This window comes from Carcharodon carcharias, chromosome 8 (assembly GCF_017639515.1).
Source record: "Carcharodon carcharias isolate sCarCar2 chromosome 8, sCarCar2.pri, whole genome shotgun sequence".
In the NCBI taxonomy this organism is placed as follows: domain Eukaryota; kingdom Metazoa; phylum Chordata; class Chondrichthyes; order Lamniformes; family Lamnidae; genus Carcharodon; species Carcharodon carcharias.
Window position 1 is genome coordinate 123684920 of NC_054474.1, and position 27062 is coordinate 123711981.

At 45.6% G+C, this 27062-nt stretch overlaps 1 protein-coding gene across 6 annotated transcripts in view; it reads left to right on the forward strand.

The window, feature by feature from the left end:
• The window catches only part of glipr2 (GLI pathogenesis-related 2), a 93567-nt gene that overhangs the window by 53496 nt on the left and 13009 nt on the right, over positions 1–27062 (forward strand). For all 6 annotated transcript variants that reach the window (XM_041194186.1, XM_041194187.1, XM_041194185.1 and 3 more), the window contains 5 exons: positions 5953–6030; positions 14641–14880; positions 16439–16651; positions 17764–17841; positions 21757–22005. In XM_041194186.1, the coding sequence (XP_041050120.1) occupies positions 5953–6030; positions 14641–14880; positions 16439–16651; positions 17764–17841; positions 21757–22005 (858 nt within the window). The remainder of the gene's footprint in view (positions 1–5952; positions 6031–14640; positions 14881–16438; positions 16652–17763; positions 17842–21756; positions 22006–27062) is intronic.

The window sequence follows — 27062 nt, forward strand, 5'->3', positions numbered from 1 at the left end:
ACTGTATGTGAAGAGAGTGCTGACCGGTTGAGTCATCATGCAAGCTTGAAGCTGAAATAGAGCACATCAAAGACACCCTGCGGGATAAAAGCTACCCTGATAAGATTATTTCGCGTTGTATATCATGCAAACTTATGAACGGACCTAAGGCTGTCACTTTCGGCCCTGAAAAGTGCCTCAGATTACCCTGAAAGGGCAAGGTATCTCAAAAATTTGAGCAACAGGTGAAGCTAGCTGTTTCACACTTTTTAAAAATTCTTTCAGGGGATGAAGCCTGGATATTGTCTAGGGCTTGCTGTATTTGGATATGGACTGCTTCGCTGGCTGGGCCAGCATTTATTGCCCATCCCTAGTTGTCCTTGAGAAGGTGGTGGTGAGCTGCCTTCTTGAACCTCTGCAGTCTATGTGGTGTAGGTACACCCACAGTGCTGTTAGGAAGAGAGTTCCAGGATTTTGACCCAGCGACAGTGAAGGAACGGTGATATATTTCCAAGTCAGGATGGAGAGACTTGGAGGGGAACTTCCAGGTGGTGGTGTTCCCATCTATCTGCTACCCTTGCCCTTGTCCTTCTAGATGGTAGTGCTCATGGGTTTGGAAGGTGCTGTCTAAGGAGCCTTGGTGAATTCCTGCAGTGCATCTTGTAGGCGGTACACACTGCTGCCACTGTGCGTCAGTGGTAGAGGGAGTGAATGTTTGTGGATGTGGTGCCAATCAAGCGGGCTGCTTTGTCCTGGAGGGTGTCAAGCTTCTTAAGTGTTGTGGGAGCTGCACTCATCTAAGCAAGTGCCTTGTTGATGGTGGACAGGCATTGGGAGTCAGGAAGTGAGTTACTCGTTGTAGGATTCCTAGCCTCTGACTTGCTCTTGTAGCCACAGTATTTATGTGGCTAGTCCAGTGCAGTTTCTGGTCAATGGTAACCTCCGGGATGTTGATAATGGGGGATTCAGTGATGGTAATGCCATTAAATGTCAAGGGGTGATGGTTAGATTCTCTCTTGTTAGAAATGGCCATTGCCTGGCACTTGTGAGTGCAAATGTTAGTTGCCACTTGTCAGCCCAAGCCTGGATATTGTCCAGGTCTTGCTGCTTTTGTTCATGGACTGCTTCAGTATCTGAGAAGTCGCGAATGGTGCTGGACATTGTGCAATCATCAGCGAACATCCCCACTTCTGACTTTATGATGGAAGGAAAGTCATTGATGAAGTAGCTGAAGATGGTTGGGCCTAGGACACTGCCCTGAGGAACTCCTGCAGTGATGTCCTGGAGCTGAGATGACTGACCTCCAACAACTACAACCATCTTCCTTTGGGCTAGGTATGGCTCCAACCAACGGAGAGTTTCCTCCCTGATTCCCATTGACTCCAGTTTTGCTGGAGCTCCTTGATGCCACACTCGGTTAAATGTTGCCTTGAAGTCACGGGCAGTCACTCTCACCTCACCGCTGGAGTTCAGCTCTTTTGTCCATGTTTGAACCACAGCTGTAATGAGATCAGGAGCTGAGTGGCCCTGGCCGAACCCAAACTGGACCTCGGTGAGCAGGTTATTGATAAGCAAGTGCTGCTTGAAAGCACTGTTGATTACCCCTTCCATCACTTTACTGATGATCGAGAGTAGACTGATGGGGCGGTAATTGGACAGGTTGGATTTGTCCTGATTTTTGTGTAAAGGACATACCTGGGCAACTTTGCACCTAGCCGGTAGATGCCAGTGTTGTACCTGTACTTGAGCAGCTTGTCTAGGGATGTGGCAAGTTCTGGAGCACAAGTTTTCAGTACTATTACTGGAATATTGTCAGGGCCCCAAGCCTTTGCAGTATCCAGTGCCTTCAGCCATTTCTTGATATCTTGTGGAGTGAATCGAATTGGCTGAAGACTGGCATCTGTGATGCTGGGGTCCTCCAGAGGAGGTCGAGATGGACAATCCACTCGGCACTTCTGGCTGAAGATTGTAGAAAATGCTTCAGCCTTAATTTTTGCACTGATGTGCTGGGCTCCCCCATCATTGAGGATGGGATTATTTGTCAAGTCTCCTCCTCCTCCAGTGAGTTATTTAATTGTCCATCACTATTCACGACTGGATGTGGCAGGACTGCAGAGCTCAGATCTGATCTGTTGGCTATGGGATCGCTTAGCTCTGTCTATCACTTCAACACAAGTGTTGGACCTGGAAAAATTTCTCAATTTTTCTTCCAATTTCCACCCCTTAATCTCCTTCACATGGTCCATCACTGACGCTTCCCTTTCCTTCCTTGACCTCTCTGTCTCAATTTCTGGTGATAGACTATCCACTAGTATTCATTGCAAGCCCACCGACTCCCACAGCTACCTCGACTGCAGCTCCTCACACCCCGCTTCCTGTAAGGACTGCATCCCATTCTCTCAGTTCCTTCGCCTCCGTCGCATCTGTTCCGATGATGCCACTTTCCAAAACAGCGCTTCTAACATGTCTTCCTTCTTCCTTAACCAAAGTGAAGTGTGGTTGACAGCACCCTCAACCATGTCCATCCCATCTCCTGCCCCTCTGCCCTCACACCTTCCTCTCCCTCCCAGAACCAGTCCTCTTTGTCCTCACTTTTCACCCCACCAGCCTCCGCATTCAAAGGATCATCCTCCGCCATTTCTACCAACTCCAGCATGATGCCACCACCAAACACATCTTCCCTCACCACCCCCCCCATCAGCATTCCATAAGGCCTTTCCCTCCGGACACCCTGGTCCACTCCTCCATCCCCCAAATATCTCATCCCCTTCCTACGGCACCTTCCCATGCAATCGCAGAAGGTGCAACACCTTTACCTCCTCCCTTCCAACTGTCCAAGGGCCCAAACACTTATTTCAGGTGAAAGAAGCACTTCACTTGCACCTCCTTCAATTTGGTCTACCACATTCGCTGTTCCTAATGCGGTCTCCTCTACACTGGGAAGACCAAACGCAGACTGGGTGACCACTTTGTGGAACATCTTCAGTCTGTCCGCAAACATGACCCAGATCTTCCTGTTGTTTTCCATTTCAACACACCATCCTGCTCTCATGCCCATATGTTCATCCTAGGCTTGCTGCACTGTTCCAGTGAAGCCCAACGCAAACAGGAGGAACAGCACCTCATCTTCCAACTCGGCACTTTACAGCCTTCCAGATTTAACATCGAGTTCAACAACTTCAGAACATGAACTCTCCCCTCTATCATCACCCCTTTTTTAATCCTTTTTTCAAGATTTATTATTTTATATCTACTTATTTTTTATTCATTGTTGTATCCCCTTTTTTATCTGCCTTCTTTATCCCACTTTCTATCCTCTTTCCTGCACCCCCCCGCCCCACCCCCAAAAGGGCCATCTGTCACTTGTTCCATGTTGTTCTTTCACAGAGTGCTTACCTTGTTCTGCTATTATCACATTCTGCTTTCTTACCTTTATGTCACTATCAGCACCTTTTTTAGGCCCTTATCACTACCATTAACACTCCCTTTGTCCTTTTGTTCATGCCATCTTTGTCAATCTCTCCTTTGCCCCCATCCAGCTTCACCATCTCCACCCCCTTTAAACAGTATAAATTCCATCACATTTCTATTTCTCTTTAGCTCTGACGAGGGGTCATACGGACTCGAAACGTTAACTCTGTTTCTCTCTCCACAGATGCTGTCAAACCTGCTGAGTTTTTCTGGCATTTTCTGTTTTTGTTTCGATTTCCAGTATCTGCAGTATTTTGCTTTTATCTGTCTACCACTTGCTGCTTATGCTGTTTGGCACGCAGGTAGTTCTGTGTTATAGCTTCACCAGGTTGACGCCTCATTTTTAGGTATGCCTGGTGCTGCTCCTGGCATGCCCTCCTGCACTCTTCATTGAACCAGGGTTGATCCCCTGGCTTGATGGTAATGATAGCGTGGGAGATATGCCAGGCCATGAGATTACAGATTATGTTTGAATATAATTCTGCTGCTGTTGATGCCCACGGTGCCTCATGGATGCCCATCTTGAGTTGCTAGATCTGTTCGAAATCTATCCTATTTAGCACGGTGGTAGTGCCACACAACATGATGAAGGGTATCCTCAATGTGAAGGCGGGACCTCGTCTCCACAATGACTGTGCAGTGGTCACTCCTATCGATACTGTCATGGACCGATGCATCTGCGGCAAACAGGTTGCTGAGGATGAGGTTAAGTATTTTTTCCCTCATGTTTGTTCCCTCACCACCTGCTACAGACCCAGTCTAGCAACTATGTCCTCTAGGACTCAGCCAGCTCAGTCAGCAGTGGTGCTACCAAGCCACTCTTGGTGATAGATCTTGAAGTCTCCCACATAGAGTACATTCTGTGCTCTTGCCACCCTCAGTGCTTCCTCCAAGTAGTGTTCAACATGGAGGAGCACTGATTCATCAGCTGAGGGAGGGTGGTACGTGGTAATCAGCAGGAGGTTTCCTTGCCCATGTTTGACCTGATTTCATGAGACTTCATGGGGTCCAGAGTCAATTTTAAGGATTCCCAGGGCAACTCCCTCCCAACTGTATACCGCTGTACCGGCACCTCTGCTGGGTCTGGCCTGCCAGTGGGACAGGACATGACTAGGGATGGTGATGGTAGTGTCTGGGACATTATCTGTAAGATATGATTCCATGAGGTTGACTATGTCAGGCTGTTGCTTGACTGACTAGTCTGTGAGATAGCGCTCTCAATTTTGGCATGAGCCCCCAGATGTTAATAAGGAGGAGTTTGCAGGGTCGACAGGGCTGAGTTTGCCATTGTTGTTTCCAGTGCCTAGGTCGATGCCAAGTAGTCCATCCGGTTTCATTCCTTTTCTGAGACTTTGTAGCGGTTTGATGCAACTAAGTAGCTTGCGAGGCAATTTTAGAGGGCACTTAAGAGACAACCTCATTGCTACTATGCAGTAGCAACATGAGTGGTATTCACCACTAACAGGATGCTGCCATCAAGAAACCTTTCTGCCTATCACACAAATGAATAATGTAGTATATGAATTTCAGTGCCAGTGTAATGTTAGGTATGTAGGTCCCAAAGACTGTTAATCATATCAAACAGCATATCCCAGCCACTGTTCACAACGGGCAAGGTACAGACCATACCCAACCAGCCCGTGCTTACAAAACTGAAAACACAGTGTCCAACGTTAGATGCGATTCCGCAATTGGACAAGATTTGCTAAATAATCCTCAGTATGTTAAGAATTACACTGACAGCCAATTTAAGATTGTCATTCGGGCTCACAGTGTGGTGCGTTTGCATGTACTGGTAGCCACACATATTAATACATGTTCTTTTGCAGACAGAAACACCTGTTCTTTGCAGACAGAAAGAACATGTACAAATTTGCACCTATTTCAGCTAAACAAAATAAGTGACAGCCATTCGCAGACTTGTTCCTCAGGGCAATGCCTTGACCAATCAGTGTCAAGCTGCCTGGTTTAAATTTCAAACAATGCTTGGCAGTTAACTGTCAGTCACCATCACTGGTGCATTCTCCATGGCAATGCCTCTATCAATCAGAGTCCACTTGCCAACCAATCAGCGCTCTCTTCCCATACAGTATAAATTGTTGTTTTCCCCTTATATTGGTATTCTTGCAAAGTGTCCTGATGGGTGCAAGACGAAAAGCTTTGACATTTCTCTTTTTTCAGTAATACTCAAGTTCTGGACGACCAAACGATTATTTGGAACGGGTTTGTCAAAGTTGTGTTTATTATAATAGAAGTTTATTATAACAGGGGTTAATTAAAATGAATCTATACCAGGAGTGTGTTACAACAGCAATTTTTCATAACATGGTTTATTACAATGGATTTAGCATAATAGTGTATTGTTATTTGGAGGTTTATGGTTATTGGAGTTTAATTGTGATGTTTCTAAAACAAGGTTACTTGCAATGATATCTCAGTCAAACTCTATTTACATGGCAATGGAATTAATTAAATTATTAAATTATTTTCTCTTGTTTACAGGAAAGGAAGTTATTGATTCTTGGTACAATGAAATTGAAAATTATGATTTCTCCTCTCCCGGATTTCAGAAGAATTGTGGTAAGTTTCTGATTGGCCCAGTGGTATGCAATGATCGGTCAGTCACTCTGGGACCATGTATAAAACACATTGAATAAGGATTTAAAAGATCGACTATGTCATCGTATTTGCCACACTTCAAGGGGATGGTGTAATGTTGGTGCTGTCTTTTGGATGTGACATTAAACTGAGTGCCACATGCCTCTCCCAATGGCTCAATCCAGTTATGTGTATGGTTTCATCAGTGTGGGAAGCAATTGCAAGCTTGGAAAGATAGTCTGAGTGAGGGCTCCAACAATTGAAATAATGGAACTTATCTCAATGAGGAAGGTAGACATTGTGCAGCAATCTGAGGAATCCCAATGTTGTGGAGATTTGGAGAGTCACTTTAGTAAACCCAGCACTCCACTTGCATTGGTCCACCAGGTTTGTTGGATAGAAATGAGAAAGAACTGGGATGGGATTGGGTGGAGAATTTCTTATTTTCTGTTAGTGGGTTATTTGGTTTTTTGACTGTTTTTAGCTGATGATTCCCTCTATTGATCTTATTGATGAAACATCATACTCTGGGCTATCCAATTATTGTTATTATACAAGAATGTCCTTTGTTTTGACAAGCATTTAAATATTTCTGAGTAGTGACTGTGAATTACCTCTGTTTGTCCTCCTTGGCCTCTCTCCAGCCTTTGACTCAATCGACCACACCTTCCTCCCACACCTCTCCCCTGTTTTCCAACTCAATGAGACTGCCCTCACTTGGCTCAAGTCTCACTTCTTCAGTCATAGCCAGAGCAATTCCAAAATTAGCTTCAATTTCTGTCCCCACAACATTAGCCACAGAGTTCCCCAGGGGTTAATCCTTGGCCTGCCGACCCTTTCCACATTTCCATTACCCCTTGGGGACACTAACTACACATGGAGTTAATTTCCACATGTATACTGAAAATATCTAGATCTACTTCTCCTCTGTCTCTGTGATTGTCTGATATCCAGCCCTGGATATGCTGCAAATTCCTGTAACTAAATTCCTCTAGCAAATCTATCACTATTGGCCCTCTTGCCAATCCTCCTGGCCACCTGCTGAGACCGAACCAGACCAATTGCAACCTCGCCATCCTATTTGACCTTAAGCTGAGCTTCCTATTCAATAATCTCTCCATCACAAAGCTTACCTAAGTGCGACGCTACCAGGTGACTTTCATATCATGCCTCAGCCCATCAACTAATGAAACTCTTATCCATGTTTTTGTCATCTCCACACTTGACTACTCCAATGTCTACATGACCAGCCTCTCACCTTTCATTCTTTGTAAATTCTGATCATCCAAAACTCTGATATCTATATCCTGCCCTTCACCAAAATCTATTCACCCATCACTCATGACCCCACTGATCTGCAATGATCCCTAGTGCTGGTGATCTTCTGGACAAGTGCCTAACCAAGCCAGCATATTACCATGGCAACAGATCACTCACACACAAGTAATGTTTCATTTTCTTGACCATGGCTACATTTTATTATAAAAAAGAAAGTGAGGCCAAAGGAAAGATTGAGAGGTGCAGCAAGGTAGAGTGAAGAGGGAACCAATAATCACTTTGTGAAGCTAACTTCTTTTTTTCAACTTGTTCTTCCTAACATGCACATTGTAAAACACTGTCTTACTCAACCCTCCCTCTAATCACACCGAGGGGTTGAGCTGCTGCCAACAGCAAAGCCCAGGCACAATTTTGGATGAGGTAATGGGTGGAATTGGCATCGGGCATGTTTGGCGGTGTGAGCAGACAATATGGCGAGAAAGCCAAAAATCGGTTTCACAACATCGTAAAACCAGTTTGCAATCATCCACCCAGCCAGTTGATGGCGGGCCATGTTTCCCGCCTCAGACATCAGGCACTTTATTGTAATACATCTGCATATCATGATAAGGCCAACCCACTGAAGTCATCCCTGCCAGCTGGATCATCCGCCCACATCGGTGGGAAAACACGCCAGTGCAGAACACGTCTTGACAACTGTGACGTGCAGAAGTTGGGACTTACCGCTGGGGCCTTGCTTACATCGCGGACATCCGAGGACCAGAAGATGCTGGAGTCTGTCCATGGCATTCTGGGTGGATTCTCATGGATATGGCTCTGCTGCGAAGCAGCTCACAGAAGGTGGAAAGTCACCGTTGAGGGTCTGCTCACAACGGATGAGGGATGAAGGGGTGGAGAGGAAGGTCCAGCTGCGTTTGGGAGAGGAAGATATACCAGGGGGTGGAAGAGGAAGGTCTAGGATCAACTAGGAGAGGAAGAAGTTTCGGGAGGGGTGAGGTAGGGATGGGGGAAAATGAAGGTGTCAGGGGAGATGAGGTAGGGAGGGGGGGAACAAAGATGTCGACAGGGTGAAGTTGAGAGGGGAGGAACAAAAGTGTCAGAGGGGAGGGACTACGGGGGGGCAGTGGGGAGGAGAGGGTAACAGGTGAAAAGACAGCAACTAGGGAGATAGGTGTAAGGGGGGTGGAAGGTTAAGGGAAGGAGTTGGAAGGGGGTGGGGGGGGGGGCAAGAGTCCGGGAACGGAAGGAGTCCAGGGGGGAGGGAGTGCAGAGAGGGGAAGAAGTAAGGATGGAGGAAGGAGGCCGGAGAAGGGAAAGAGTAAGGGCAGCGGAAGAAGTAAGGGTGTCTGAAGGAGTCAGGAAGGGGAAGGACTAAGGGAAGATGGGGGAGTCCAGCCGGGGGAGGGGTTAGGGGGGAGAGTCTGGGGGTGCAGGGAGGACTAAGGCATAGAATTCTGGGTGGGGGTGGGGGGGGGGGGGTGGTGGTGGTGCTAGGGAATAAGTTCCAAGGGGGGATGAAGTTCCAAGGGGAGGAATGTCCAGGTGAACGTGTAAGGGAGGGCACTGATGAGTCCATGACTGCCTCCTGGGGAGCAAACTGAGGGTGGGCGTGGTACGAGGGAAAGATGAGAATGGCCGAGGGTGAGGGCTCGACGGAATTGATAGACGGGATGGCGAGGGTGGTTGGTGGGAACTCAGAGTTAGGCACGGACGCTGGGAGTGGGAAAGAGGGTGTTGAGGAGGTGAATGTGGATGCGGGTGGAACTTTTGGGAAGGAAGGGAACATGCACATTCACCTGGACATCCCCGAAAGAAAACTGTTGAGACTAGTAGGTCATGGAGGGGAGATGGAAGGTGATGCCAGGGGGGCAGACTGTGATGGGGGAAAGGAAATGGATGAATGGGGGAGGTGAAAATATGGGGGAGCAAAAGACAAACTGCAGCACTATCATGCAGACTAAATCGAAAGTGAAATGAGAGTTATGTTGGGCGAGATCAGGTGCTGCATGGGAGTGTGATCAGTGGGTGGGCAGAGATGCAGCTCAGCTCAGATAAACAACTGAAAGCAAACCCCAGCAGGCAGCATTCAAAATGCTCAGGACATTGAGATGAGTGTGATGGAGGAAGGATTCAGATATGCTGAAGAATGTTTGCACGAGGCTGCGAAAGACCCTGCCCCATACAGACTTCTCCCTCCAGAATCACTCATGAGCCAGCTGTGTGCAGCTGAACTGCTGGTAGAGTGGGGGAGATGCGATGGGAGGACTCGCAAAGCCTGTCAATGAAGCTGAAAGACACCATTACACATTATTCAGCGAAAGTGAATTTATTTCCAGATTGTAAAGTGACAAAATATGTTCAACCAACTGTGATCAGAATTTCTTAACTTTTGAATGCCTTAGACTTCTAGGTGCTGCCCTCAACTCTGCAGCAGGGGTGGAGACAGCCTGTGCAATGGTTGACCCTGTTGCCTCTTATGCCTTCGGCGTGTGTCCTCTGATGAGCTGAGGCCTTGGGGGCCCTGGCTTGCTTTGGCTGTCCTCCTGTGGGCCAGCTGCTCCCTCTGCGATTACAGAGGGTGAGATTGAGTGGGATCACATACAAAGGGGACTCGGAGGGAGAGGACAGCCTCAGATCCTGAGTGGATGACCCAGGGGTGTCCAGCTACCGCTCCTCCTCTCTTTGGGTGTCCGAGGGCCCCAACCTGACTCCTTGAGAGAAAGAAGCACCTGGGGGGACGTCAAAGTGCCCGTTTCCCTCTCATGTCACCACTGCAGGAACTCACCCATGGCTACCGCGATGGAGTACAGGTGTGCACACACCTCCACATTCTGCTGGATGAGGGTCTTGATGACGCCCACCATCCTCCATACGCACGCATGTGAGCACCACTTCATCAGAGACCGGGCAGACGCACTCCTCCAACTCTCATGCCTCTCTGTTCAAGGCTTCCAACAGCTCCGCCTTCTGCTGGCACTCAACGATGAGTTGGAAAGTCGAATCCAGAGGCTCCTCATCTGACTCAGACCTCACAGATGCCTCTTGCCCAGCAATCCTCCAAGTGCCAGGGAGCTCGGCTGATCCTGCCTCCTCCTGCTGTGAACACATGTCCGTGTGGTGACCACCAGACTGTGAACCTGAGCCTGCTCTAGATCTAAATCCCACCAAGGTGTGTGTCTCTGCGCTGGTGGAGGGTGTGCGTAAACACGGTGACAGATCTTCCAGGCTGCTTATTTCCAGCTCTTCAATGGAGGAGGTGTCCTCTTGGTTGGAGGTGAGGACGTGGATGGAGCTGAAGGACTGGCTGGCTGAGGATCTCAGTCGCTTGCCAGAGCTCCCTGTGAACCAAAGTAGAGATAATTAGTACATAGCAGCAGAGTCAAAAGCAGGAGAGAGGGATGATGTGGTGCAGGATCTTTACGAGGGTGTTCGCCACCAACCTCACTGTCACCGCAGGCACGGTCCACATCCTCACCAGTCAGCGTGATGGCATGCTCCTCAAAGTGAGTGAGGGACCTAATGTGGGCCACTCCATCTCCCTGCTGCTTTGAGCCAGCTTCTCCTGCATGAAAACAGATGGAGAGAGTGTGAGCAGGACACATGACACTGCGTGGAATGCTTGTGTGGTGAGTGGAGACATGGACGGGATGAAGACACGAGCTCCAGAGGATATGAGCCTGATGGAGATGTGGGGGTGTATGTGAGAGTTAGTGGTGTTGTCCCTTGAGGTGTGAGATCTCGGTGACTATGTGATGGATTTGTGAGTATGTGAGTTGAGAGTGATGAGAAGAGTGACTTACCCTGGCGGAACAGATGAGACCATTCATCCAGTTGCGGCACTGGGTGGCTGTCCCCTTTTGCAGGCCATTGGCACTGACCATCGCTGCCACCACCTCCCAAGCCAGATTACTGATGTTGCTGCCCCTCCTGCATCCAGAGCTGGGGTAGAGGACATCATGGTGAGCCTCCACTGCATCCAAAAGGTGCTCGAGGGGTGCGTCATTAAACCAGTCTTCTTGCCTTTTGGGGGCATGTCTTCCATGCAGCAGTCCTGGGCTGGAAGCACTGAGAGGTGTGCACGCAGCTACACTTTAAATATGGTGCCCGGGGTGATGAAGCGGTGAGGTGATGGTGTGGCGGGTGAATGAGAGCCCACCTGCCATTGAAACTGTGTTTTCCATGAATGCATAATCAATGCAGTGGGATTGGAATGATACAGCGTGAGAAGCCGCCATTGCGACCGGCTGGTAAAATGTCCTTTTCCCCGCCCGCTACCACATTTAGAACAAAGAACAAAGAAAAGTACAGCACAGGAACAAGCCCTTCGGCCCTCCAAGCCTGCGCTGATCATATTGCCTGTCAAGCTAAAACATTATGCACTTCTCGGGTCCTTATGCCTCTATTCCCATTCTATTCATGTATTTGTCAAGCTGCCTCTTAAATACCACTATTGTACCTGCTTCCACCACCACCTCTGGCAGCGAATTCTAGACACTCACTACCCTCTGCGTAAAAAACTTGCCCCACACATCTCCTCTATAGTTTTCTCCTCTCACCTTAAATTTATCTCCCGTGGTAATTGACTCTTTCACCCTGGGAAAAAGCTTCTGACTATCTACTCTGTCCATGCCACTCATAATTTTGTAAACTTCTATCAAGTCGCCCCTCAATCTCCGTCGCTCTAGTGAGAACAATCTGAGTTTCTCCAACCTCTCCTCAAAGCTAGTAACCTCCAGACCAGGCAGCATCCCGGTAAACCTCCTCTGCACCCTCTCCAACACCTCGATATCCTTCTGGTAATGTGGCGACCAGAATTGCACACAATATTCCAAGTGTGGCCTAACCAAGGTTCTATACAGCTACTGCATGACTTCCCAGCTTTTATACTCAATACCCTTGCCGATGAAGGCAAGCATGCCATATGCCTTCCTGACTACCTTATCCACCTGCGTTGCCACTTTCAGTGATCTGTGGACCTGTACACCCAGATCCCTCTGCCCGTCGATGCACTTAAGGGTTCTGCCATTTACTGTATGATTCCTACCTGTGTTAGACCTTCCAAAATGCATTACCTCACATTTGTCCGGATTAAACTCCATCTGCCATTTCTCCGCCCAAGTCTCCAACCAATCTATATCCCGTTGTATCCTTTGACGATCCTCTTCACTATCTGCAACTCCTCTAACCTTAGTGTCGTCTGCAAACTTACTAATTAGCCCTGTTACATTTTCCTCCAAATCATTTACATATACTGCAAACAGCAAAGGTCCCAGCATTGATCCCTGCGGAACACCACTAGTCACAGTTCTCCATTCAGAAAAGCACCCTTCCACTGCTACCCTCTGTCTTCTATGACCAAGCCAATTCTGTATCCATCTTGCCAGCTCACCTCTGATCCCATGTGACTTTACCTTCTGTATCAGTCTACCATGAGGGACCTTGTCAAAGGCCTTACTGAAATCCATGTAGATAACATCCACTGCCCTTCCATTGTCAATCATCTTTGTCACTTCCTCGAAAAACTCAATCAAGTTAGTGAGACATGACCTCCCCTTCACAAAACCGTGCTGCCTCTCACTAATGCGCCAATTTGCTTCCAAATGGCAGTAAATCCTGTCACGAAGAATCTTCTCCAATAATTTCCCTACCACTGACGTAAGGCTCACTGGCCTGTAATTTCCTGGATTATCCCTGCTATCCTTCTTAAACAATGGAACAACATTGGCCATTCTCCTGTCCTTTGGGACCTCAGCCATAGCCAGTGAGGATATAAAGATTTCTGTCAAGGCCCCCGCAATCTCCTCCTTGCCTCCCTCAGTGCAAATTTACTCTGCCTCTGATAGTTCACATCCAAATTTACAATTCTAATCTTTGTGTTCTAATCCTATAATACCCTTGCAGTCCTCCCCAGCACCTCCATCTCTGTATCTTCTTTCAGCCCCCCGTTTTCCTAAGCCTCCCATTCAGCTGATCCTGGCATTCTGTGTACGTCTCCCTCAACCTGTCTTCAGTTGCTTAGGCTGCACATTCTGAAATTAACCTCCCTTAAACCATCCTGCCTTTCCACTTCCCTCTTTTCATCAAAACCCACCTCTTTGACCAAGCTATTGATAATCTCGTCTAGTATTTCCTTTATTGTTTGTTACCATTTTGTTAAGAAGACCTCTAGGAAATGCCTTTGGAAGATGTTCTATGTTAAAGCCAAGTTGCTGTTGCTAGTACCTCCACTGCCATACTGGGAGTGAGTAGCTTCATTTCCCAAGTCCTGGAATAGGCTTTAGATAATGGCTTCATGGCAGGATTGTTTCTTGTGCGCTGTGTCATGACTCATAGGAGATAGTGCGCTGTAATATCAAGCCCCACTGTTCCCTGAGCCGCAACAAATGTGAAAATGTTTGACCAAACCACCAGATTGCCCCAATTCTACCTAACTGTTTAATTTAGGTTAACAGAATACAAGCACCAGGTTTGTCAATTTAATAAGTAAATAACTGTTTATTGAACAAAATGTCATTAACTAGCAGCAAAAGAAAGAAATATGAACTGCTAATTTCTAATTCTATAATCTAAACTCTACCCCCTTCATAAATCCCTATACACATACATACAAAACATATAAGGCACACAAAAACATGGATTTTAGGATGGGATAAAACAGTTCAATAGCACCAATTCCGGAGTACAGGATTTGATGGGTTGATTTTGATCAATGTCTTCCAAATTCCTTTCAGTTCTTGTTGATGCCACGAGGTGATCTTGCAGCACTTTCTGTATTTAGTTCACTGGCTGAATACTTGCCTTTCAATGTCTCTAAAAGTGATTTTCCCCTTTTGCCTCTTGATGGGGGTTTTTAGAGAGAGAGCATGTTATAGAGATATGAGAAGAAAAAGCCAGCCAGCTATTATTGTGGAATTACTGGAATCTTACACACAGGAGAAAGTGGTTTTAGGTTTTTTTCCTTTCAGGTTAGGAGCTATTCTGCTGCACTGCTCTCATACAAACCCTGGTCACCTTGTCAGGAGCCAATTAAAATGTTGCCAGGCAGCTCCCTTGGTCCAGGACTTCTTTCCAGCATCATCCTGTCTTTCATGGCACATTCTGTTCCAGGACTGGAACATTGTATATATCTCTCATCCTGTCCCAGAGGACATGTCTTTCAAACTACAGCCATTGTAATTTTAATCCCCAGTCCAACAGAAATAAAAAGATATGTTCCTTATAGCTGCTAGACATATAGTCGAAGATGTAGTTTATATGTGTTGACTGCACCGTCCTGTATTTTTTATAAATCATTTGATTGTTGTTGCCCTGCAGGTCATTTCACACAGTTGGTTTGGAGAGAGACCAAAGAGATCGGGGTTGGACTGGCATCTGATGGCAAAGGTCTCACCGTTGTGGTGGCTCAGTTCGACCCGGCCGGTAACATCACCAACCCAGGCTACTTCCCTAAAAATGTCTTGCCCGTTGGCAGCAAGGTAAAGGAGGACAAAGGTGCATCAGCACAAGGAGAGAGCGACAAGACACCTGGAACAAGCAAGGTGGCACCACTACCAGGTATGGGTTTTGCTTTCTAAAAGACACTTTTACATCCTGTCAGAAAACTGAAAACTATGTTTAAAATGGAACACAGGCCCAAGGGTAAGCTCGGGTAGCTCCGAAGCACTTTGAACAGAGTCTCGGGACTGGAGCTTCAAAGGCCCATTAGGGCGAAGTCAGGTGTGAGTGCACTTTGCAAATCACCATCTCAGAGGCCGACATTGGATCACGATGCTTCCAGTACACAATGCAATTTTCAAAGATGGGGGAAACCAGCAACCCACTTGGCTCCATTAAATAGATTGTTGAGCTCATTGTGAAGGTCATTAACTTTGGAACAGCAGTTTGAGGTTTTCAGTTAAGAGGCACGGGGAAAACATCTGGGACACCTAAGAATACAGCTGTCATGAACACAGCAGGAGCCATCAGTGTTAAAGGTCAACAATTGTGAGAAATGGGAAATAAACTCAACTAATCAGTAACCTCTTTGACAGCCTCAGCCCTTTCGTTGTGCCCTTGCATGCTGGGTGAGGCATCCACTTCAAGCATCTATCTCTGTGCCATCACCAACACTGAGCGGTCGATGCTACAGAGTCTCACTCTTTCTGTGCATGTCAGCCTGCTGCTCCTACTCCCACCCAGAGTGGTGCTGCATATGGCTCTCCAAGGGGTTGGCCACCCTCTCAATGGAGGAGCTCAGGTGCTCAAAACCCTGGGCCATCACAGAGCATATATGCTGCATGAACTCCATTCTCTTCCCAGGGCCCTGCAATGCCTCAGGGATCTCTGATATTTGGGAACCTATATGCCTCTGATGCTCCAGAAAGTGTGTGTGACACACCACTCTGAGAGGGACTGTCCATAGCTGACTCGTCCTCACCCTCCTCCTCCTCCTCCTGCTCATTCATGATATGCAACTCAACCAGTGCTCCCCATTCTAAGCTAGATTGAGGCCCAACCAAGGTGAGTGTGTCTGCACAGAAGAGGCAGAGGAATAATGTGACTCCCTGCTGAGGAGCCTGGTGATGACTGAGCAGCTAAACTCAGTTCTCACTTCATGAGTAGTCCTATGAGAAACACAAGAAATTGGTAATGAGAACTCGGCCTATTGTGCAGGTGCCTCAGCACAAAGAACACAATAGGTGACAGTGGTTTCATAGCCATGTGCACAGAGGGTAGGAGTGACCTCCATCCTTTCATCTGAAAATTCAGCTATCAAATAACTAAATATCTGGATCCTCATGTCCTTCCCCACCCCCACCCCCCCACTTCCTTTTTATTTCTCTTCCACCTGACAAAAGGTTCTGTTTAATGTTTGTCTTCCGCTTCTGCTGAAACATAAACCTGTCTTTTTCTCCTTGCACCTGCTGCATTTTTCCAGCATTTTTTTGATCCTCTTTCACATGCTTTTGTTACCACACCCAGATTGTCACTGCACTATCAGTAAAGAGACTGTTACAGTCACGCCCCACAGAGAGAGAGACATTGTGCTTCTTCAGGCTGAGCTCCCTCACTCTACAGGCTTTGTAGTTCCCAGTCATAGTACATCGCTGAGATCTCTTTCTTTCAAGTGAAGGTTCCGGAGGTTTTGCTGCGCAGTTGCTGAAATCTCTGAATGAATATCGGGCGAAGCATGGAGCGGGGCCGTTAACCCTGAACCCAGAAATCAGCAAGAAGGCTGAGAAATGGGCAAAGCACCTGGTAAGCTCCAGAACATTGCAGCACAGCGACACACCGTATGGGGAGAATATCTGGTGTCAGCAAGGCCACAGCAGTCTGCAAGTTACAGGTACGTCACATCACTGCCTGAAACACGAACACCGTTTCATGGTTAACATCAATCAGAGAATATACACTGGGTTTGAGTGTCAGGGGGTGACCCCAGCCCATCGAGCTTGTTCCTCCCACAACCAGTGTGTACTTTGGTCTACCCTGGACTCTATACAACCTGCTTAATTCTAAAGTTTTGCCCTTGCCAAAGTAAATCCATTGAATCTCTATAATACTATTATGATCCATATTTTGTATGATCCATATGGGTCATATGATGATCCTTATCTGTAGCGATCCTCAGTGCAATTCCTCTGATTGGAAGACATTTAATACAGAATTAACTAAAGTTCCAGATACCCACTGATGGGTTCATTATGTGGTCTGGAAGTTGCTTTCTATTTTACAGCAAAGTGACTCATGGGATGAGGAAACTGCTTCTAGGAATTTCCTGCCCATGTTGTACTAGAATCATCAGATTGTGCTAGATGTTTGAGAGTCTTCTGGGTCTCCAAGTATAGATTATCTACTGATTGAAGCAAAAGTTAAATGAAGTCTACAAAATAATTGAGATACTACACCAGATGAATATTACCAAGAAATTGTAAGTTAGATAATTAGAACTATAACAGGAATTATAATAGGAGCATACATTTCAGGCTTTAATTATATCAGTAGTTTATTGTAACAAGAGTGTATTATATCAGAAGCTGAGAGGGTGTTTCTTGTGAATTTATTATGGGAAGAATTTAATTTTAAACAATTTATTTTAACAAAAATGTACTTACACATGGAGTTTTTTTAGACTACGTGTTTATTGTAACAAGAGTTTATTGTAGCAGTATTTTACTCTAACAAGATTTTATTACAACAGAAATTTACCTATAACTTTAGTTTAATATAACAGGAATTTACTGTGGCTGGAATTTATTGTAACTTGAGTGTATTCTGACAAGATTTTGGAATAACAGGAATTCACTTATAACTAGTCTATTATAATAGAGGTTTCTGACAAGACGTTATTGTTAATAGTTTATTTGCAGTGATATCTGAGAGCATTCCTCCTGTCCAAGGCTCCAGTGAGTTCATGCTATAATGTGTTCCACACTGTCAATGTTTCAATGTTTACAGGAAAGGAAGCTGTTGAATCCTGGTACAATGAAATTAAAAATTATGACTTCTCCTCGCCTGGTTTTCAGAAGAATTGTGGTAAGTTTTTGATTGTCCAAATTATACATAATGATTACATTGAATTATATAAAATATGCACTATAGAAACAGACCATTTGGCCCAACTAGGCTGTGCTGGTGTTTATACTTCACACCAATCTCCTCCTATTCCAGCTATCTCATCTCAGCCATTTAAACTATTTTTTATTCCCTTTTCTCACATGTGGTTCATTCATTTCCTTTTAAAAGCATCTAACCCATTTGCCTCAACCACTTCCTGTGGTAATGAAATTCCACATTCTCAACATTCTATTGTAAAGGACATGATAACTAGACACTTAGAAAATAATGATCTGATGGGGCAGAATCAACATGGATTTATGAAAGGGAAATCATGCTTGATTTCTGTTGGAGTTATTCGGGAATGTTACTTGTAGCATAAATAAAGGACAACCAATGGGTGTAATGTATTTGGATTTTCAGAAGGCTTTTGATAAGGTCCCACAGAGGAGGTTAGTAAACATAATTGGAGCATGTGAGATTGGGGGTAATATACTGGTATGGATTGAAAACTGGTTAACAGACAGAAAAGAGAGTAGGAATAAATGGTCATTCTCAGGATAGTAGGCTGTTACTAATGGGGTACCACAAGATCAGTGCTAGGGCTACAGCTGTTTACAATCTTTATAAGTGGTCTGGATGTGGGACCAAATGTAGTATTTCCAAATTTGCCAATGACATAAAACTAGGTGTGAAGGTAAGTTGTGAGGAGGATGCAAGAAGGCTTTAAGGGGGACTTGGACAGGTTAATTGAATGGGCAAAAACATAGTAGATGGAATATAAGGTGAATACATGTGAAGTTATCCACTTTGGTAGAAAAAACAGAGAGGTAGAGTATTTCTTAAATGTTGAGAGGTTGGGAAATGTTGATGTCCAAAGGGACCTTGGTGTCCTTCTTCATGAGTCACTGAAAGCTAGCATGCAGATACAGCAAACAGTGAGGAAGGCAAATGGTATGTTGACCTTCATCATAAGGGAATTTCAGTACAGGAGTAAAGATGTCTTGCTACAATTGCATAAAGCCTTGGTGAGGCCGCACCTGGAGTACTGTGTATAATTTTGATCTTCTTTTCTGAGGAAGGACATACTTGCGACAGGGGGAGTGCAATAGAGGGTCACCAGACTATCCCTGGGATGGCTTGATTGTCTTATCAGGAGAGATTGAGGAAACTGGGACTGTATTCTCTAGAATTTCAAAGAATGAGAGGTGATCTCATTGAAACTTAAAATTTTTCCAGGATGTGACAGGGTAGATGTAGACAGGATGTTCCCCCTGGCTGCTGAGTCTAGAACCAGGGGACACAGTCTCAGAATAAGGGGCAGGCCATTTAAGACTGGGATGAGGAGGAATTTCTTCACTCAGAGGGTGGGGAATCTTTGAAATTTTCCACCCCAGAGGGCCATGGGAACTCAATCATTCAGCATGTTCAAGACTGAAATTGACAGATTTCTAGAGACTAGTGACATCACGGAATATGGAGATATGGGAAAGTGGCACTGAGGTAGTTGGTCAGCCATGATCTAATTGAATGGCGGAACAGGCTTGAAAGGCTGATTGGCCTACTCTTGCTCCAATGTTCCTATGTTACATCCACTGAGTAAAGAATTTATCCTTATTTCCTTCATCGGAGGCCAGGGGCCTCTGGTGAAGAGTTGTACGGACTCGAAACGTTAACTGTTTCCTCTCCTCAGATGCTGTCAGATCTGCTGAGTTTTTCCAGCTATTTTTGTTTTTGATCCTTATTTCCTTATTGGATTCATTAGTAACTATCATGCATTTATAGTCCCTAGTTTTGAATTCTCCTACAAGTTGTATAGAACCTTGGTGAGGCCGCAGCTGGAGTACTGTGTGCAGTTCTGGTTGCCACATTATAGGAAGGATGTGATTGCACTGGAGGGGGTGCAGAGAAGATTCACCAGGATGTTGCCTGGGATGAAACATTTAAGTTATGAAGAGAGGTTGGATAGACTTGGGTTGTTTTCGTTGGAGCAGAGAAGACTGAGGAGTGACATGATTGAGGTGTACAAGATTATGAGGGGCATGGACAGGGTGGATAGGGAGCAGCTGTTTCCCTTAGTTGAAGGGTCAGTCATGAGGGGATATAAGTTCAAGGTGAGGGATAGGAGGATTAGGGGGGATGTGAGGAAAAACCTTTTTACCCAGAGGGTGGTGATGGTCTGGAATGCGCTGCCTGGGAAGGTGGTGGAGGTGGGTTGCCTCACATCCTTTAAAAAGTACCTGGATGAGCACTTGGCACATCATTACCTCCAAGGCTATGGGCCAAGTGCTGGTAAATGGGATTAGGTAGGTAGGTCAGGTGTTTCTCACGTGTCAGTGCAGACTTGATGGGCCAAAGGGCCTCTTCTGCACTGAGATTCTGTGATTCTGTGAAGTGGAAACATTCTCCTCACATCAACACTGTCCAATCCATTCAGAATGTTAAAGACTTCAATGAGGTCGCTTCTAAGTGTCCTCTATTCCAAAGAAAAAGCCCCAAACTATTCAATCTTTGCCGATAGCCATAGCAGGACAGTAGGAGAAAATCATACTCTCCAATGGTGAAAATCGAAATTCAACGGCACTACCACTTCTCTTTGTTGTGTAACCAAGGCATTTCGAATGTTGCAAACAGCTTTACAAGGTAAGTGCTTGTTTCAGCCGTTCTTGAGCATTAGGAGGAGCAGCAGTGCTTTCCCCCAGTCATGGCCCTCCTATACACCACCCACTCTCCCAGACTTCCTGATCAGGGGCCTCACTACCCCCATGAAACCTTCCAATTGCAGGTTTCTCCAGCCCCCATCCCCAGCCCTCCAAATCGTGGGCCAGCCTGTCCGTTTGGTTGCATGCCAGGTGAGAGACAGATGTACATGACCTTAGCAGCAATGTCTCCATGTCTCTGGCCTTGTAAGGTACTTCAGTTGATTTTGACCTCACCCACATCCTTCCCACAAATATCAGGGCCACCGGCATTGCTGCACTTTGAGGCTTGAGCGCATAATCTCCAATGCCACATAGAGGGGAAGATATATCATTGCTGGCACCAGCGATGAGATATTAAACTGAGTGCCAGCTGCCTGTTCCAATGGTTCGTATAGATGTTAAAGATCCCATGACAGTATTTGAAGAAGAATAGTGAACAATTTGTTATTATTGGGCTGTCACAGATGACCTGTGTGTCTGGCTGGAGGCACATAACTAACAGGACATAGCTACTGCTTCTTGCAGGTTCTTCTTGCTCGTCTCTCTCTGAGTAACATCATTATGACATAGCTCCTTATGCACATGCTCAGTAGCTATTATTGGAGTAGTGTTAAAGTTAACCCTTTACTCTACAAACAGTAGCCTGGGGAACATTAATTTTCCTCAAACTATTGCACCACAGCCAAAAAAGCTCGTCATTGCCAGATCCTTTGGTGTGCGAAATATATAATAGCAGCTACTATGCTTCATGGCATTTCATTGTTTGCGATGGTCTTGGGATGTTTTCAGTAAATGTGCTGAGCATCACTAAAGGTCTAAGTGTTTCTGCGTGATGTTGAATATACAAAATTGTAGGAAATGGAGGTGCACAGAGATCTTGGAGGGTTGTAAGAATGGATGAGATTACAGAGATAAGAAGGTAGGTAAGCATTGAGGAACTTAAAAACAAGGATGAGAATTTCACCATCAAGGTTTCGCCAGACCAGGAGCCAATGTCAGTCAGCAAGAACAGGACTTAGTGCAAGTTAGGGCATGGGGAACAGAGATTTGGATGAGCTGAAGTTTACAGTGAATGGTAAGTGAGAGTCTGTCCAATAGAGCATTGGATTAGACAGTGGAAGCTGTGGATCATACATGTTGACTGCACTGTCCTGTACTCTTTGTAAATCACCTGATTGTTGTTGCCCTGCAGGTCATTTCACACAGTTGGTTTGGAGAGAGACCGAGGAGATTGGGGTTGGCCTGGCATCTGATGGCAAAGGTCTCACCGTTGTGGTGGCTCAGTTCAATCCGGCCGGTAACATCACCAACCCAGGCTACTTTGCTAAAAATGTCTTGCCCGTCGGCAGCAAGGTGAAGGAGATCAAAGGTGCATCAGCACAAGGAGAGAGCGGCAAGACACCTGGAAGACCAGGAACAAGCAGAGTGATACAACTGTCAGGTACGGATTTTGTTCTCTAAAAGACACTCATACATCCTGTAAGAAAAATGAAATAGATTGTTGATATGGGACAGCAGCCCAAACCAACCAACACAAGCATGAGTTTAGGTAGCTCCTGAATTCTCTGAACAGAATCCAAGGGAACCTGTTTGGCTGGCCCTTCAGAGCAGCCCACAGAATAAGGCTACTACTGACGTTCCCACACTGAACTGACAGAAACAGAGAAACAATAAGCCTGATATTAAAGAGGTGGCAGGAAGGGTATGGGAAGTGCCTGAGGAAAATACAGCAAGTCCAGTGACAGGGAGATGCTGCTGATCTAAATGACAGGTCTTTACTCAACCAACTGACTGCAGACACATGCTCAACAGCTGGACAAATTGACAACCTTTGCAGGAGCAACAATTTGCAAGAGGAGGTTGAACCAGTGATCTGTGGGGAAGATTGTTGGCAGTTAGTGGAGGAGGGGGTCTGGCCACAATTGTTGGGGAGAGCGGGATGGAGGGAGGGGTGGGTGGCGTGGTTATTCAAGGGAGGCCCAGAGCTTCCTTGTGGGACCCAGAGGAGAATACCTGGCCTTCTGCCCCTCCTGGCCCACAATAAAACCTGCAAAATAGATTTCCATCTTGCCTATTGGGCTTCTCTGCCTAGAATTCAACTCCCAACCAGCTTTTTCTCATGATTTGACACTACCACCCTTTCCACTCACACCTTCGGTACTCGGTGAAATGGCCAGATGCACTGCACATTTAAGTTTGGTCTCTGCTTCCTTGCAGCAGGTGTCCTACTTGAGGCTGTAATAAGGACATGTTGGGAAGAAGCAGGATCGAAGATAACTGATCTACGTTATTTTAAGTGCCCAACTCCCCCACCCCACTTACCAGCCTGTTTTTCCCTAGGTGGGTGCAGTTAAAATCAGGGTCAATGAATATTCAACAGATTTTTTCTGTTTTTTTTATTCTGTAATTTTTCTGGTGGTAAGATGGGAGTATGGGTTTGATTTTCCCAACACCAGCTCCTACTAATGTTGTTGTTGTTTTGATTGTAGTTGGTGGGCGTCAATCATCTCAGTCCTAGGACATCACTGCAGGAGTTCCTCAGGGTAGTGTTCTAGGCCCAACCATCTTCAGCTGCTTCATCAATGATCTTCCCTCCATCAGAGGGTCAGAAGTGGGGATGTTCGCTGATGATTGCACAATGTTCAGCCCCATTTGAAACTCCCCGGTTACTGAAGCAGTCCGTGTCGACATGCAGCAAAATCTGAATAATGTCGAGGCTTGGGCTGATAAGTGGCAAGTAACACTCATGGCACACCAGTGTCAAGTAATGACCATCCCCAACAAGAGAAAGTCTAATCATCTCCCTTTGACATTCAATGGCATTACCATCGCTGAATCGCCCACTATTAATAGCCCGGTAGGTACCATTGACCAGAAACTGAACTGGACTAGCCATATAAATACCATGGCTGCAAGAGTAGGTCAGAGGCTGTGAATTCTGTGAAGAGTAACTCACTTCCTGATTCCCCAAAGCCTGTCCACCATCTATAAGGCATAAGTCAGGAGTGTGATGGAATACTCTCTAATTGCACCGACAACACTCAAGAAGCTTGACACCATCCAGAACAAACCAGTTTGCTGGATTGACAACCCATCCGCTGTCTTCAACATTCACTCCCTCCACCACAAATGCATTGTGGCAACAGTGTATACCATCTACATGAATCACTGCAGCAACTCACCAAGGTTCCATCAACAGCACCTTCCAATTCTGCAATCTCTAGCACCTAGGGCAAGGGCAGCAGATGCATGGGAACAGCACCTCCTGCAAGTTCCCCTCCAAGCTACTCACCATCCTGACTTGGAACTAAAGCGCTGTTCCTTCACTGATGCTAGGTTAAAATCCTGAAACTTCCTTCCCAACAGCACTCTGGGTGTACCGACAATAAATGGACAATAAACACTAGCCCAGCCAGTGATGCCAGATCCTGTGAAAGAATAAATGTTAAAATAATATAGCTGAAGACTTCCACACAGCTTGTTGCACTCACAGGGACGCTGACATCACCGTACATGCACAGTACATGCACTTCTGTACATTTGTATTTCGGTCACAACAACCCACGTCACATTCAAACACTAGTAGGCTTTCTTTTTGCCACTCACAGACACCCTGACAACCCACACAGATTCACCCAGGCTTATATTCAGCCTCCACATGCCAACACACCCTTACTCATTCCCAAACTGCTGCTCATATAATGATGCACGTCCTTTGTGGCACAATTCCAGGGGTTGAGGCCTTCAGTGGTAAATGCTGGGCCTGACTAAGAGGAGGAGGAAGCTGCTGCAGAGTGCTCTCCGTTCCTGGGGAGATGCCAGGAGCTTTTACCTCATGGGGCCCATTCCTGCTGTCCACATGGGAGCCATTTGAGCTAGTGGTAAATGGAGTGGTTGGGAGGAGAAATCTGCCAGAGGCTTAGGACCCATGTCCTCCTGCTGCTATTGGCATTCCTTGGGCAGGGAAGGACTCCCAACTGGTCATGGGCAGGAGAAAGAAAAGTCAGGATACTGAGATAGCGATAGACCTGAGGTTTCCTCATTATGTACTACAATCCCACCCAATTTCTATAAACATATGAATTAGGAGCAGGATTAAGTCATTTGGCCTCTCGAGCCTGCTCCATCATTCAATAAGATCATAGCTGATTTGCCTGTTGCCTCAATTCCACATTCCCACCTACCCCCAAAAACCTTTGACTCTCTTGTTAATCAAGAATCTATCTACCTCTACCTTAAAAATAGTCACTGACCCAGCCTCCACCGCTCTCTGGGGAAGAGAGTTCCGAAGATTCACGACCCATTGAAAGAAAAATTTTCTTCTCATCTCCGTCTTACATGGGAGACACCTTATATTTAAACTGTATCCCCTATTTCAAGTCTCTCCCATAAGGGGAAACATCCTTTCATCATCCACCCTGTCAAGTCCCCTCAGGATCTTGTATGTTTTAATAAGATCACCTCTCATTCTTCTCAACTCCAATGGATATAGACCCAGCCTGTCCAACCTTTCCTCATAAGATAAGCCCCCTCCCTCTATCCCAGGTATCAGTCGAGTGAACCTTCTCAGAACTGCTTCTAACACATTTATATCCTTTCTTAAATAAGGAAACCAGAACTATACATAGTACTCTAGATGTGGTCTCAGCAACTGTAGCAAAACATCCCTACTTTTATATTCCATTCCCCTGGCAATAAAGACTGTCAGGAAGGTATAATAATTCTCATAATGTTATTGGAATTTATTGTAGTGTAATAGTAGGGTCTGTGTCTATGTCTGTGTGTGTGTGACTTAAAAAGATTACTGGTAAAATTGGTACTATGAGAGATTTTAATTATTAGAGAGGTAGAGTCCAAAGACATAGTGAAACAATAGGAATTTGCATTCAAAGGGGAAAATATGGATAAAGGAGGGAAGGCTTCTAAGATCTAACAAGTGTGAAAAGCCACCAGCACCTAAGCCTCAAGCTGCTGTCTACAAAGAACTGAAGTGAAGAAAACTGACTTTGAATTGGATTGTTCAGGGTATCATGTTTCTTTGCCTGGGTCTTTTAAAATCTACGTGTCATATTGTTGCCTTAACAAAACTAGGAGTTAGATTAACTAGGGGAGTTAGAAGTTATTATAGTAGTAATTTGTTGATTTATGTATGTGCTTCCAATTATTTCTTCTATTAATTAAGGTTTAGTTTTGTAAGAAACTTATAAGAATTGGTGGTCCTATTACTACTAAATTCAAGGCACGTGTCTCAAAATATATAAAAATTGCAAAACAAGTTGTGGTAGTTGTTTCAAGTTTCCCTCTGGCATTTAAGCAGCTCAGCATTTACCATCAGCTGTGCCGTAACAGACAACATTGCATTTGCCTTTCTAATCGCTTGCTGTATCAGCAAATTCACTTTTCCTGATTCATGAATCAGGACACCCAGTTCCCTCTGTACCGCAGAGTTTTGCAATCTCTCTCCATTTAAATATGTTGTTTTTCTATTCTTCCTGCCAAAATGGACAAGTTCACATTTTCCCACATTATACTCCATCAGCCAAATTTTTGCCCACTCACCTAACCTAACCATGTCCCTATGCAGACTCCTTATGTCCTCTTCGCAACTTACTTTCCTACCTATCTTTGTCTCATCAGTAAGTTTAGTAACCATACATTTGGTCCCTTCATCAAAGTCATTGATATACATTGTAAATAGTCAAGGCCTGATCCTTGTGGCACTCCACTTGTTATATCTTACCAACCCAAAAATGACCCATTTACTCTACTCCCTGTTTAGGGTTAGTTAACCAATCCTCTATCCATGTGCGAATATGTTACCCCCTACACCATGATCTCTAAATTTGTATGGTATCCTTTTATTTGGCACCTTGTGAGATACCTTCTGGAAATCTAAGTACAGCACATCCACAGGTTCCCCTTTATCCATATTGCTTGTTACTTCCTCAAAGAACTCCAATAAGTTAGTCAAACATGATTTCCTTTTCACAAAACCATGTTGACTCTGCCTGATTGAATTAAGATTTTCTAAGTGCCCCACTTTAACCTCATTAATAATAGATTCCAGCATTTTCCCTATGACAGATGTTAAGCTAACTGGCCTTTAGTTTCCTGTCACTTCTTTTAAGACCCTAGGATGGTGTCATGGTCAGGCTGTTCATCCACTTTGCAGACAGCACTTTCATCCACACAGGTTCTCAAACCTATTGGACAATTGCAAAGGCTGAGGCTCCTCCACTTCTGCTTTCTGGGTCCCCATACCTACCTAACTTGCAGTCACACCCTCCTGTCCCTGACTACTGACCAAATTAGTAAACCCTATCCTAAGGGGTGTGACTGCTTCCTGATACAAGGTGTCCAGGTAATATTTCCCCTCCCTAATGTATCACAGTGTCTGCAGCTCGGCCTCCAGCTCAATGACTCTGATACAACCCTCATCAAATCTCCCTGTTACTTCCTCAAAAAATTGAATCGAATTAATCAGACACGACCTTCCCT